A 14816-nucleotide genomic window follows, 5' to 3' on the forward strand; every position below is an offset into this window, starting at 1 on the left:
GTGAGAGAAACAGTAGGAAATGGGTCTTTTCCCCCTCGTCCACAGTTGTTCCTAATTGTGGTTTAAGTTGGCTGTAATTTTCAGTCCCTGTTCTGAACAGGCTTTCTCCCATCCTTCTCTCGCTGGCTCTCTCTCTCTCTCTCTCACGCTTTCCTCCCACACTGGCCCACACGATCCTGTGGGTATCCACCCCCATCCTCCCCTTTTCTGAAAACCGTGAGAGACAGGGGCCACGTTTCCTGAGCCAAAGAATGTTTTCTATCAGAATCATTGTAGCCTAAAATATCATAGTGTGCTTTGTGTATTATTTCGTATGTGCCAAAGATGCAATGAGACTTCATTTACAAATGCCTGCCGTTCCAGATTTTAATGGTATTCACCACAAAAAAAGTTTTTAGCGAATACATTTTTTTTAACAATTATTGTTGCAATTACACAATTAAAAACAGTACTTCATGTAAAAAACATATACATTAGAAGAAAATAATCTTTGTGTTACCCCTAGCCCATTGGAGGATTTTTTTGGAAAGTTTTTTCAAAATTCTAGAACTCCATTGCTTTCAATTAGGCCTACCAGTAGTGCTTGTGACATAAGCGTTAGAATGTTCAGTTATGAACATTCTAATCACATGTTTATGATCTTATACTTTATGGGGTTAAGTATCCATTCTTGTGGTGGGTTTAGACACTAGGATACCTGGGCCGAAGGGGCTAGGCCAGCAGAGGGGATGGCGGAATGAGTTACAATGAAACCAAAAATGGGCGGAGCCACAATTAGCTGTCTGCCGATCAGCATCTCATTTGAATCGATAAAATCGGTTTTCCTCTTCACAACTCAGACGCGACGATCGGTTTCATTCAGTAAGTTACTGCTGGCCTACGGCAGCTCCGCCCACCTTTGCCGCCGTGACCCATCATTCGTCCGCGGCTTAGAAGCCGTCCGAAATCCCGCCTGAGCACTCCTCCGCAGTTTCCGTAAGGCTGCCAAGGTTCGTAACGCTAGGAGCTCATTTTCTCCAGGTAGCGTAAGCCCTCTTCTTGTTCCACAGCGGGGGTTTAAGTGCTCCCAGTTTAATCGTCTTTTCATACGCTGACGGCCCTCACTGCAGCGTGCCATAGCAAACAGAGGGGACTGCAGAACGGTGCTACGCGTGTTTACACAGATGGCCTGCGGGGGAGGGGGGGATTTTTTGGTCGGGACTCGCGGTGGAAACGGCATCCCGTCCCTCCGCCGGTGCCGATCCCTTTTTTTTTTAAGACCGTGCGTAACCTCGCACTCATTTTTTTTATTGGATGATGGGTCGTTTGGCCTGGCGGGAAACCGCACGCCCCGGTAAACACCGTGTCGCGGTCCGACCGCGGTCGTTTCTTGAAATGTACCCGTTATAATAATTAAAAAAAAATAAGTTCCACTTAAGCCGCTCAGCAAATCTAGTGAGAAAATAATAAGTAATATCTAGCATAGTAATGGTAATAGCATTTTAAGAAGTTGTCAACTTTGGTAACTCATGCATGCCCAATGCCTCATATTCATTTTATTATTATTCATTATATTTATTAGTATGTGGAAAATTTGTAAAAATATACTGGTACCCACGACTCAGTAGTTGAAGAACTCGACTCTAAAGGTTGCACAGTAAGTGGACACTTAAAATTAAAAGTGGAACAAAATTCTTAAATTCTGAGGATGGCGAGCACAGAAAAGATCTTTTCAGGAAAAACAGCTGCTGCCCTCCCTTACGCTTGCAGTAGAGAGGATATCCGACTGTTTTAACGCTCAGACTTGGCAAGATGATGCAGGTAACCAAGCTGAATTATTGTGTGTAATTGTCAAGTCTCTTCTGTGCTCTTGCCTCACTTGTGTGTGTTACTGGGATGCCATTCAGGTTTGCCGGTCATCCACATGGTGCAGTAAAGCTGCTGGCTAGAGGTGGGAAGGAAAAGTCCTGCCACGTGTTTCTTCTACCCATGAACCCAACCAGCTGATTTCACTAATTAGTTCTACCTCCTGGCTGAAGTATTGTGCTAACTGGCAAATCCAGGTGATTGGAACCAAATACTGGCGAGGACTTTTGCTTTCTGGACCTGGATTTTCCACCTCTGCTGCTGGCTCAGGAGAGCCTCTAGGAACAGAGGCTCTAGGAACAGCCTGAGCCCCACCTTTCGCCAGCCGCTCCGTGATGGCGAATTCTGGGCCTGTAGGGGACGAGGGCGGGGGGGGTGTGGGGTGGGGTGGCAGAATCTCTGGGGCCTGCGGAATCATTCCGCATCATATTCCAAATTCCATATTCCGGCCACGGAACGTTCCACAATGCGCACTCTGTCTGAAGGGCTTTCCTGGGTGCCACTGTCGGTCATCCCTGACCACCAGTGTAAACGAGGCAGGCTGCCCTTGTTCTCTTAGAGCTTTGCTCTTTTTTATACCTCTTTCTCCTGTTGTGTTTCCAACATCTTGTGGAGAGAGGGAATTGATCTATTGTTCCTAATATATTATTATTATTATTATTATTATTATTATTATTATTAGAAAGGTGCTTTGGGATTCCGTTATTCCTAAACATCTAAAAATAATGTAGCTCTAGAAGCACTTCTAGTAAGTTACAAGCAGTCAGGTTCAACACGCTCTTCTCAACAGAAACATTTGTTTCCTCGTCAGTTTAATTCTGTTATGGAGTTTGACGCCACTGCATACCAGAAGAACATCGCTTCAGACGTCTGTGTTATACTGGGTGTTTATGTTTTTCGTCTCCACACGTTGGCAGTCGAGCAGTCTTTAGATGTGCTCGTGATTTACGCGCAGTTGTATTACTCGACGGAAGAGAAACGATTAGTGGCAAACTGCGATCGTTCCGAGCGACTCTAATAAGCGACGAGCGCTCTGAGAATCTGGCAACCTTGCTGGTAAACTGGGTGTTCCCAGTGGTGAAGCTGAGAGAGAGTGCCGTATGCACCAATAAGAATTTATTATGCGGTTGATGTTGGTGTTATTGACTTTGATCTCATGCATATGGTTGCTTTGGCAACACTGCACCTATGTGTGGTGTCAGGAATTTGAATTTGAGAGGGAAAGAATGGGAGGGACGGGGAGAGGAGGAGTGAGTGTGTGAGGAACATAGAGAGTGGTGGGGAGAGAGAGAGAAAGAGAGAAAGAGAGATAGAGAAGTGGCAGAGAGCCGTGGTACCAGACAGGTACTTTCACACAAGGTGTTATGTGTGCTTTGGAGTGTGCTTGATGACTTCTGGTTTCGAACTCCCACCAGCCACTTGATGTGCCATTTTTGGCACAAAACCGTGATGTGATGAGCCACGTTGACAACAAACCCTGATTCATTTATTCAAACCGTGTTAACATATAGTCGGTATGCTTTTCTAAATTCCTCGTGTTGGTTGTCATTGATTTGTCATACCAACCGACTCTCAGAAAATGAATGAGCTTTTAGCCGTGCAGAGTTTAAGCACGCTAACCTAACAATGCGCGTATTTATCATTTAGTCTCTTTCAAAGTTGAATTATAAAGAGGTTTTTTTGTGCGCTATGTTTTCTCTGGACTTTTTAAGTTACTATTTAGGTTAGCGACTGCGATGTAGTGAGCTCGAATTTGGAAAATAAGTAACTTGCCTCAAAATTACAAGCCATCACATGAAGGCTTGATCAGTCTGTTTTAAATGAGTCCCTTAAATTAAGGCTGTTATTACGAATCAGAATTAGACCTTGATTTTACTGTGCGCAACATGACTAATTACGCACGATGCATTTAAAGCTGTTTGATGCTGCTCTCCCCATCTGCCACGTCTGTAACTGAACTGATGTGGCTTCAAACTGACGCTCGACTAAATGAGGACGTTCCGTTTGCCTAATACACGTTTCCTCGATTCTTCCATCCTCGCGTCCTTTCCTTGCGTCTTTTCCTTGCATCCCTCATTGGCTGGAGCTAAGGGGAAAAGGACGCGAGGAAAGGATGCAAGGAGGTAAAATAAGGGATTGGAAAGAGCCAACGTATAGCGACGTGGCCCTGTCCCGTCGCTCGCTGGTTTTTCCTCTTCTGAGGTAAGCCAGGCCTCAGCCGTGAGCAAGTGCTCATGGGAAGGGTTTCTGCCTCTGCTTTCACCACCCTAACTGAACACTGCATGTTCCTCTGGGGGATTTTGGTTGATCTTCTCGATGGCATCGAACCGGAGACGGATGTGTACCTTCTGAGGCTAGCGGTGCTGTCGTTCAGGGACACAAGCGTGCTCAGAGCATCGGCGTTCAGGGCATCGGGCCTTCCTGTTTACAGGCGGAGTCTGGCTGGGCTCGGAACCCCCCACAGAGCCTCAGAGAACGACTTTCCCAGGAACACTGGGCTCTGAGGACCCCTCCTCTCCAGAGCCCCAGTTACGGGCTGCAGGAAGAGCACATAAAAAATTTACTAGGAATATCTTATGACATCACTGCTGGAGAGACTCCACTGTGCAGGGCTGACTTCATTTCGGCCCGCTGAAAAACACGGTCTCTTACATGTGGAGGGCGGGGCCGAGAGAGGCGATGTCATTTCCTCTCTCTGGGAGGCGGCGTAGAAAATGGCAAGACTGGACTGAGGGACAGCACGCTTGTGAACTTTTTTCTTTTCTCTTGCTCTCTTTTTCTCCCGCGTCTCGTTCCTCTGTTTCTCAGAGCCGAGTCTCTGCGCTTGAAGTGCCTCAGAAGACGAAGAGAATTCTGCCCGGTCCTGAGTCGTGTCCTAAAACTGCACACTTGCCTACTATTGAGTATACACAGCAGTGCAAGCGCGCTGATTTGGACACGACTCTGGAGAAACCGTAGTCTTGTTAGAAAACAGACAGCTGATACACTCCTTCATGATAGGCTTATTCCGTAACCAAGCCACACACAGGACCGCTCCAAATACTGAGTTAATTTCATTGGCTCTTTAAGTAATTACTTCAGTGGTTATAAGAGCCTTGTTGTTTGGCTGACCGCTATATTTTGGTGAAAATTGCTCAAAGTTGGACAGAACTTTAAGTGGTCGGTTGTGTAAACAGGTTTGGTGGGTGCCGTCTCTATAAGAATCCATTTGGTGTGCTCTGGAGAGACTTTGGGGGAAGGGGGGGGGGGGGGGGTTCTGGATATCTGAGATCAGAGGTAAACAGGTAGTTTGAGGGACACAGTGGATCACTGTGTGTGTAGGGTTCATAACTCAAACCAGGAGTGACTGCCAGACTGTTGATATTCAAGTGGCATATTGGCGTAAGAGCCTGAGAAAAATAACGATTAGAACAGTACACAAAAACATCTACTTTGAAATGTCCAAAAATAAAGTGTTGGCCTGACATCATTGTGCGTTTAATACCATTTTGCCATTGAGTCAGACACTCAAGATTGGAGTAAACACCTTACGGGAAAGGGTGTAGAGTGTATGTGTGGGTGTGTGTGTGCGTGCCCGTGTGTTTGTGTGTGCGTGCATGTGTGTGTGTCTATGTGTGCGTTTGTGTGTATGTCTGTGTGTGAGTGTGTGTGATGTATGTGTGTGTGTGGATTTGCGGGTGTATGTGTGTGTGTGTGTGTATATATGTGTGTGTGTATGTGTGTATGGGTATGTGTGTGTGTGTGTGTGTAAGTGTGGTGTATTTGTTTGTGTGTGTGTGTGTAAGTGTGGTGTATTTGTTTGTGTGTGTGTGTGTGTGTGTGTGTGTGTGTGTGTGTGTGTGTGTGTGTGTGTGTGTGTGTGTGTGCGTGCCGTGTGTTTGTGTGTGCATGCATGTGTGTGTGTCTATGTGTGCGTTTGTGTGTATGTCTGTGTGTTTGTGTGTGCATGGATGTATGTGTGTGGATTCGCGGGTGTGTGTGTGTGTGTGTGTGTGGTGGGTGTGTGTGTATATATGTGTGTGTGTATGTGTGTATGGGTATGTGTGTCTGTGTGTGTGTAAGTGTGGTGTATTTGTTTGTGTGTGTGTGTGTGTCTGTGTGTGTGTAAGTGTGGTGTATTTGTCAGTGTGTGTGTGTGTGTGTGTGTGGTGGTTGTGTGTGTCTATATGTGTGTGTGTATGTGTGTCTGTGTGTGTGTAAGTGTGGTGTATTTGTCTGTGTGTGTGTGTGTGTGTGTGTGTGGTGTTGTGTGTCTATATGTGTGTGTGTATGTGTGTCTGTGTGTGTGTAAGTGTGGTGTATTTGTCTGTGTGTGTGTGTGTGTGTGTGTGGTGGGTGTGTGTGTCTATATGTGTGTGTGTATGTGTGTCTGTGTGTGTGTAAGTGTGGTGTATTTGTCTGTGTGTGTGTGTGTGTGTGTACGTGTGTGTCCCAGCATAGCACAGTGACTCCAGACTGCAGCTTTCTGGCCAGTACAGCTCTTGAGATTGGCACCAGGCTTTATCATCCTCGGCTTCCGAAGAGGGGGGTGAAAATCAAACCCTTTTGCCGGACGGGCCTGCCCCAGAGGCCGCCCCGGGTGCCCCAGCCCTCTATCTCCACGGGAACGGCTCGTCAGCGCAGCCTCGGCGTGGGCGGCGGTGGAGGGGTCGTCGTCGTATCCGTTGCCGTGGCGACTCTGCCCGGCGAGCACTGAAAGCCACCTCGCCTTCCCGGACGATCGCGTGCCGAGCCGGGGGGGGGCAGGGGGCCGGACGGTCACGCGATAGCAGACCCTTCGCCCCCGCCGCCGACACGGCGTCTCCATTGGCGACGGAGCGAGAGAGGAGCAGGGCTGGAGGGCGCTCGAGTCGCCTCTTATCTCCGTGAGGGCCCTTTTGCGTTTGAAGGGGACTTGCAGCCCGGTGTCCTCAGATGACCCGCTGAGGGGACTTGTGTGCATTGCTCCTCCGGAGCTGTCGATCGGCTGTGTGTGCTGTTGGGCTGTTTGATGGTTCTCACCTTCTCGTGTGGTTTGTGTCAACATTAGTCAAGCAACCTATGCATCAGTTTCAGTTGCATTGTGTGTGTGTGTGTGTGTGTGTTTCTGTGCACGCGTGTGTGTTTCTGAATGTGTGTGTGTGTTTGTGTGCATGTATCTGTGCGTGCGTTTGTGTGCGTGTGTGTGTGTGTGTGTTTCTGCATGTATGTGTATTTGTTTGTGTGTGTGTATGTGTATTTGTTTGCATGTGTGTGTATGTTTGTTTGTGTGTGTGTGCATCTGTGTGTGCGCTTGTGTGTGTGTTTCTGCATGTGTGTGTGTTTGTTTGCATGTGTGTGTTTCTGCTTGTGTGTGCGTGTATGTGTGCGTGTGTATATGTGTGTTTCTGCATGTATGTGTGTTTGTTTGCATGTGTGTGTGTTTCTGCTTGTGTGTGCGTGTGTGTATGTGTTTGTGCATGTGTGTGTATACCCATGTGCTTGGCCGAGCTCTCCCTCACACCTCCGCCAGGATCATAAATTTTATAAGCGCTATCGTATTGCGCGAAGCATTCGCAGTCTGGGCGCGCCGCGGCCCCTTAGCTGTAACCCCAAACCCTCGCCATGTGCCAGCACTTCGAGTGTGAGAATAGGCAGGGTCCGCTGTGGATACTGTGCTCTGCGCTCTCCTGGACGGCTTCAACGGCAGACCAGCGACTCTCGTGTCACATTGGCATTGAGACGTCTGCCCGTGCTGCTGATAACGTGAGTTACTGGCAGGAAGAGAAAGAGCTCGTATTGTCCCCGCTAAAGGTGATTGATTGTGGGGTGTGAGCTTCACTGTGTTGTCCAGACCCGTGGTCCTGAGGGACATGGACCCGGTCTGACCCCTCGTTCTCCATTTATCATTTCATTTCTTTTGCAGAGGTAGAAACTACGAGGCGTTTTTTTCCCCTTAAGAGCGCAGTTGACTGGTACTCTTGTTTTTAGTTCGTGAGTTTCTGTTATGAGAGTTTGGAACCTATACACGCTGTTTTTTGCCGATTGTAATGGGTTGTTATTGTGAAATATACACTTGTTAAGTACACTTTCATGTTTGGACAAGCAAACATGCCAAGCGTGGTGTACAGGGCCAGAAGTTTATTGAATGCAGGACACGTTTTGATGATGTGCTTAAAGTTTCTAATTTCAACCAGACTGGAGAATTAATTCAGATATTTATAGCTGGGAGATAAATAGAAAAAGATTTTCATCTGTGAGTGATGTAGTTATTGAATGGTGGGCATTGAATGCTGTTTGAATTGTCCATTCTTTGTGTGCAGAAAGTAAATGCATCACCTTTTCTATAAGCAGTGATGCGTCATATTATGTTTTTTTTTTGCTTCTTGGTTCTTGACTCACCTGTGCAGTTCATAAAGGCAAGTAATTTCCACCCACTTTTTCTTTCTCTCACTCTTCTCTCTCTTCTCCTCTTCCTAATTTTCTCTCATATACTCTCACTCTTACTCTTATTCTTTCTCCCCCTTTCCCACACACTCTCTCTCCCTCTCTCTCTCTGTCTCTGTCTCTCTCTCTCTCTCTCTCCCTATCTCTCTCTTTCTCTCTCTCTCTCCACCTCTCTCTCTCTGTAGTTCAGGCTTGGATCAGTGGACCTGCTGCCCTGTCCAGAACCTGACCGGGTCATCAAAGAGCTCATTAGCTATGGGCTCCTGCACGGCAGTGAGCTCCAGGCCCAGAACCAGAACCTGCTGGAGGAGAACCAGCGTCTGTGCTGCGAGCAGGACCGCATCACCACCGAGTACGGACCACCGTGTGTGTGTGTCTGCATGTGTGTTTGTGTGTGTGCGTGTGTGTGTGTGTGTGTGTGTGCTCCCCCATTACACCTCCACCGAGGTAGAAAGGTAAAATTAGTGTGCAGCACATTTCTGGAACCTCTCTCTCCCTCTCCCTCTCCTTGATATGGGGTAGTGATATGCCTCAATGCCCTGCCATGGACCATAGTCACGTTCCATCACTGTGGAGTTACACTCTGGGTGTAACCAGGTTGCTAAGGGGCGTCATATCCGTCAACATCGCAAACATACGCTGGCTCTGATCCCAGACCCGTGCTGTGAGCCAGCAGCCCTGTGTGGTATGGGGGGGGCTCACTGCTCAGTCTGCCGGGTACCCCCTCCCCCACACCACCTACATGTGCCCCTCTGTCCTTAGTCCATGGCACTTGCTCTACAAGTCCTCAGAAGTGACCCTGACCAGTGTCCCTCCCCAGTACCCCTCACTAGTGTCCCTCCCCAGTACCCTCACCAGTGTGGCCCCCCTAGTGTCCCTCACCAGTGTCCCTCCCAATACCCCTCACCACTGTCCCTCACCAGTACCCCTAACCAGTGCCCCTCACCAGCGTCCCTCCCCAATACCCCTCACCACTCTCCCTCACAAATACCCCTCACCACTGTCTCTCCCCAGTACCCCTAACCAATGTCCCTCACCAGTACCCCCTGATGGTAACCCTGTCACTGTCCCTCTAGCTGGCCCTTCTCACCCTGGGCCATGTAGTCGGTTTTGTTTTGGCCACCGCTGTGCTCCCTACCCTCTCCAGCTGCGTGCTGTCAGGACGATCAACAATGACATCATCGACCCAGCCCGTGCGATGCTCGCCGGCCCCGCCCAGGCCCAGACTGAGAATTCACACTCCGCAGAAGGGGGGAGGGGCTCAGTTTTGTTTATTTTGCCGAGGGTTCAGACGCCGAACCACGCCAAGGGGGTCAGGCGGCTGCGCGGCTCACGTCTGGGCGGGGGTGGTGGGGGGGGGGGGGGGTGGGCGGCGGCTTCCCGCGTGTTTCCCCTCGTTACGAGAGCGGGAGCAAACAGCCGCCATAACTGGACTCCTCTGACTCTTTCTCTCCCTATCCCGTGTCGATTTCCCTTTCTGCTTCAGGCTCAATCATGTTTCTGTGACAGACTGGCTTTCTCTCGCACTGTCGCCTTATCGCTGCTCACACTGGATGAAATGAAGGTTTTCAAGGAAGCCACAGTTACTGAATAGAGCAAGAAACTGAGCGATTTCCTGACTTGTAATAGGTTTAATAGGTTGGTATGTACCATTGTTACTTTTTGTCCATATTTGGAATGTCTAGTCACATTTTAGGCCCGTCCAACAAGTTCAACATCAGTGTGGGAGAATTCTGTGGGAGGATCATCCAGAGCGTGTTCTCATCCACCAAAACGCCACCACGACCCCCACCCAAACACCATCAATTCCTTGAACCTGACCGCCACTGCTCTTCTGAGATTGGATTTTGTATTTTTTAAAGACACATAAAAACTGTGCTGTCCTGGCATTTTACTATAACACATGACTAAATCTACTTTGCTATCCTCCATATTAGTGCCCTTCTGATACATTGAATGCGATGCATTCCAGTTGAAGCTTTCAGCTGGTCCCTAGCCACTGGGTCTACTATGTTTCCCCAGAGAAGTGAGTTGCCAGTTGTCCTTCCTGGTTGAGTGTAGATAAATGGAGATGTCCCATTCCCCGCAGGCTGGAGAGGTACGTGCAGGGCAAGGAGAGCTTGGAGAGAGAGCTGTACACTCGCTTCGTTCTGCTGCTGAACGAAAAGAAGGCCAAGATCCGGGAACTGCAGGAGAGACTAAGACAGCTACAGGAGCAACGGGAAGAGAGAGAAAAGAGGTAACATACGCACACACACATACACACAAGCATGCACACACATGCACTTACACAAGCACACACGCTCACACACACACACACACACACACACACACACATACACACTATACTAATTATACACACTCACTGTATTACACAAACACACTCATCTATACACTTAGACACGCGCACACACACACACACACACACACATACACACACTTATACATACTTATATACACACACACATGCATTCATACTTATACACACATACACACTCATCTATACACTCAGACACACACACACACACACACACACACATATACACACACCTGTACACACACATACACACATACACACTCATCTATACACTCAGACACACACACACACACACACACACACATACACACACCTGTACACACACATGCTCATACCGAACCACACATACACTTGGGCACAAGCTCACATGCTTAGGCATGGCTTGCTAAAATGCGCTTACACCATTAACTCAAAAGACCGGACTTTTCCCATGTTTTTAAATGTCCTCAGTGATCACATGGCTGTGGCCTTATGGGTGTTAATGATGACTTAAGGTCTGGGGCTTGCACTCAGGGTGTGTCAACTGCCAGGGAGAAGCTGAGGTGTGATTTTTAAAGAGGCAGTAGACATTTAAAACATGGCCAGTATTAGACTTAATATAGAGTAAGTTGTGTTAACAGTATAAAATAAGTGCGTCTTACAAGGCCTTATGTAACTCTTAACATCTCTGAGGAGCGGCTTGTTATGTTACAGTGTCTGACATACATTTTACAGCTCGTTTTAAATATTTCCCTAGATAGAGATTTGTAAAATTGTTTCATTTTTAGACAGGGAATACCTTTCCTCATTCTTTACCAATTTACCAGTTGTCACTACCAATAGTGACATCATACTGTAGAAACAGCCATTATGGTGCAAAAAAATAAATACAAAATAAATAATAATAATAATTTATTATTATTAAACCTTTATTTAACCAGGAAACACTCATTGAGTGTCCTGGCCTAGACAGGAAACAGCACATGTAACATGGTTGCATACTGACAATATTACAGAATACAAGGGGGAAAAAAACAGGACAAAGACAATGGGCCTCATTCACAAAACATGCATATGAGCTCATTTGATTGTGAACTGTGTGTGAGGACGTTCCCACGAACATTTAGGCATTCATCTTTTTTTTCTTGTCTGTAATTCTTCATGGCTGTTTCCTTATGCTAATCACATGAACAGGTTTGCACATAAATTTTACAAACAGCCAGCATTCATCATCGCATTCACCTGGGATACGCACAGAAACAGAGGGTCTGCACGTGCGTCACGAACGCCGCATTGGTTTTTCGTTGGAACGTTATTAAGAACACAAGTAAGAATAATTTAAGAAAGGTTTTGTGAATGAGGCCCGATCAGTCCTTTTTAAAACCACAGGAAATGAAAACCAAAGGACAGCGAGAGAAACCCCGAAGTAAAGATTCAAACGCAGATTGCGAATCGGGTCGGCGGTGAAGCTCGCAGCTCCTTAGCCGGCTACCCGGAGTGGCACAGCCGGTCCTCGCAGCGGAGCGCTCCGAAACCAAAACGGCGAGGACGCAGCCGAGCCGATTTCACGCGAGCGGCGGCCCCCGCGCGGCCAGGTCCAGCCCGCCAACGGAAGACAAATCTAATTACGATTCTCTCCGTTCGCCTGTGTTTATGTTTTCCATCCCTTAAAAAGAAGCAACTCTAGGGAGCGCAGGGCAGGCCACACCCGGTAACCTGGGAAAGGACGTTCAGAAACTTCCAGAACAACAGCCGCGGGACTTTTCCAACACATGGTCGAGAGAGAAGATTCCCCCGTGCACCAGCGGAGTGCCTCTTCCTGGCTTTATACCTAAGATTATTTTGAAGAAATGGAAAAGAAATTAAATATGCCCTTTTAGCGGAAATCTGTTCAACCGCAAATTACGTTTTTCGAGGAGGAAACCTCAACGGCTGTTCGGTTGCGTTCAAGTGACAGAGGTCATTGCTGTGCTTGATTTAGAAATGTTGGTACCAGCCCCACTGGGCATAGCTTATTTACTTGGTTACTGCATTGGCTGTGTGTTGTGAACAGGTATTCTGTATTGCCGTAACTCGCAGCTGGAGCGCTCTGTGGTATTCAGATACGGTCGCTTCGGTTTCTGCCGATTCTCATCTCTCCCTCCCTCCCTCTAGCAGCGAGGCGACCCCGGCGGCGGGGGCGGGCCCGGAGGGGGCCGAATTCGGGAGGAGCTCAGACGAGGAGACGCAGGACCTGGCCCTGTCCCAGGTCTCGACGGTTCCCGGTACGATAACTTCACCCGGCACTCCCACTCCCATTTTAAAAATAAAATCATTTCCATACGCACACGCGTGCACATATATGTACATGCGCGAGGGGAGACCGTAACAGGCTAGCATTAATGCTTTCCATGTGGGTATCCTGCTCATTACTCTGCAAATTACAAACAGCGGTTTAACCTGGGTTCTTTCAGGACAGCGTCCCAAACCTTTACCCGTGTCTCTTTGTCTCTTTTTTTCCTTCCTCTGCTTTTTCCCCCCTGTGTCTGACCCATTCGTGTTGTTACAATGTTTGACTGCATTTATCAACGTGTAAGTGGCCCCTGGGGGGGGGTGTCTTTTGTCTGTTTTTCTATAAACGGCCAGATTGCTAAATGGATGTGATGAGGCAACATTAAAATGCCGATGGCTCTTTCTCAAGCGTTCAGGCCACGCTTTCCTTCATGTACGGGGTTGAGTTAACCGCTCCATTGCTTTGCATTGTGGGAAGACTCAGTGTAGTATTGTCATTCTGATGATGAGAGCATGCCACGTACTCTCATCTTAATGCTTTAATTCACACGGAAACGCCAAAACACTGTAGGCCTGTCCCACTGCTTCCTCAGGCCTGACTGAGCCAACCTTGGGACCCTTGACCTTTGACCTTTGCCCCATAAAGCCTCTGTACGTATTTGATTTAAAATCAAGGCACCAAGCGATACCAAGTGTGGTTCTATGAGGGAATTAAAATATATATATATATATGACTATATATGTTAAATATATAAGACTATATATGTCAAGACTAGGAGGGCCTTCGACCGCCTTTGTCCTTTTTATGCCTCACCCCCCTGACGCACTCTCCCTCACTCTCACTCAGTCTTCCCCTTACGCACAGCAGGGCGTAACGCGTGATGTCATCTCCGCGCCTCTCCTGTTGTGCGCCGCGGCCCGGCGGCCGGAGGCGGGGACGTCGTCCGCGCGTTTGGCGGAGCGACAGCCGCCCGGCGCACGTCTTTACCGCCACAGCCCAGAAAATGACTCACAGCTGAGCTGCTACGGAGGCGGGGTTACTGTACAGCCATCTACAGATCACACCTGCCCCCTGTTACCCAGTTGAATAAAAACGGAATAGAATCAGGGTTTCTCCTGCCGTGAAATGAGTCTTTGGTGCTGCTCGTCATTGGGCTAATGCTCTCAGTCGCACATACCCCAAATCGCTTGCTCGGAACTATTTCCCGTTTTTTTGTTTTTTCCCCTTTTCCATTTTTTTTTTTTGGCCCTCTCAAATTTTGCTGTGATACACAGCACGGCAAAGATTTCTCTATGCAGGAAGAAGCCTGAGAATAGAAAAGAGGAGGACTTTGTTCATCCTTTATTAAAGCGTAGACTTTATTTGTACTGAAGCCGATGTGTATCCCAGGCATCGGTTCCCATCATGCTTTGAGGTTACGGGGGGTGAGAAAGTAAAAATATATAATGATGAAAAGCCCGTTTTGGGCTTGTCCCAGCGTTTGCATGTTCTCTCCCCCCCCTCGCTGTCTCACAGCATGGCTGCCCAGCTCCTCTGGCATACATTCAGCACGTGTGCTTTTGATTAGCTGGATCAATTTATTGACCCCCCCCCCCCCTTCCATCCCCTAGCAGCAGATGTTCGCTGCTGGAAATGACACGTGACCCCCCCATCCCCCGGCCCGCCACACCATGCTTGGGATTTTGTCCACTCTGACGCACTCCGAACGTGTCCGTCATCTAGCTCATTAATATGCGCGGCGATGGTGGTGATGTCATCGCTGGCGGCCAGAGCGTGCTGCAGTGACTCTCCAGGAAAAAAACCTCCGTGGGAGATTTTTCTTTTTTCTCGTTTTTAAAAAATGATTTCATTTGGACGCAGTTACGTAAAAGCGCCGCTGTGACATCAGACAGTGCGCAGGCCCTGGTGGCTCACGATTCGCTCGCATCGTGGAGTGATAACGTGGGAGCCATCGGATCCCCTCTCTTTCTGCTCCAGACCCTGCAGTGCAACGGCCCT

General features: G+C 48.2%; 1 protein-coding gene across 3 annotated transcripts in view; it reads left to right on the plus strand.

Moving 5' to 3' along the window:
* LOC135233183 (DNA repair protein XRCC4-like) overlaps positions 1 to 14816 on the plus strand; it is a 71155-nt gene that overhangs the window by 31991 nt on the left and 24348 nt on the right. For 2 of the 3 annotated variants that reach the window (XM_064296483.1, XM_064296485.1), the window contains exons 4-6: positions 8436 to 8602; positions 10340 to 10489; positions 12701 to 12810. In XM_064296483.1, coding sequence (XP_064152553.1) covers positions 8436 to 8602; positions 10340 to 10489; positions 12701 to 12810 — 427 coding nt within the window. The remainder of the gene's footprint in view (positions 1 to 8435; positions 8603 to 10339; positions 10490 to 12700; positions 12811 to 14816) is intronic. The other variant, XM_064296484.1, reaches the window with a different exon arrangement.

This window comes from Anguilla rostrata, chromosome 10 (genome assembly GCF_018555375.3).
Source record: "Anguilla rostrata isolate EN2019 chromosome 10, ASM1855537v3, whole genome shotgun sequence".
Lineage (NCBI taxonomy): Eukaryota > Metazoa > Chordata > Actinopteri > Anguilliformes > Anguillidae > Anguilla > Anguilla rostrata.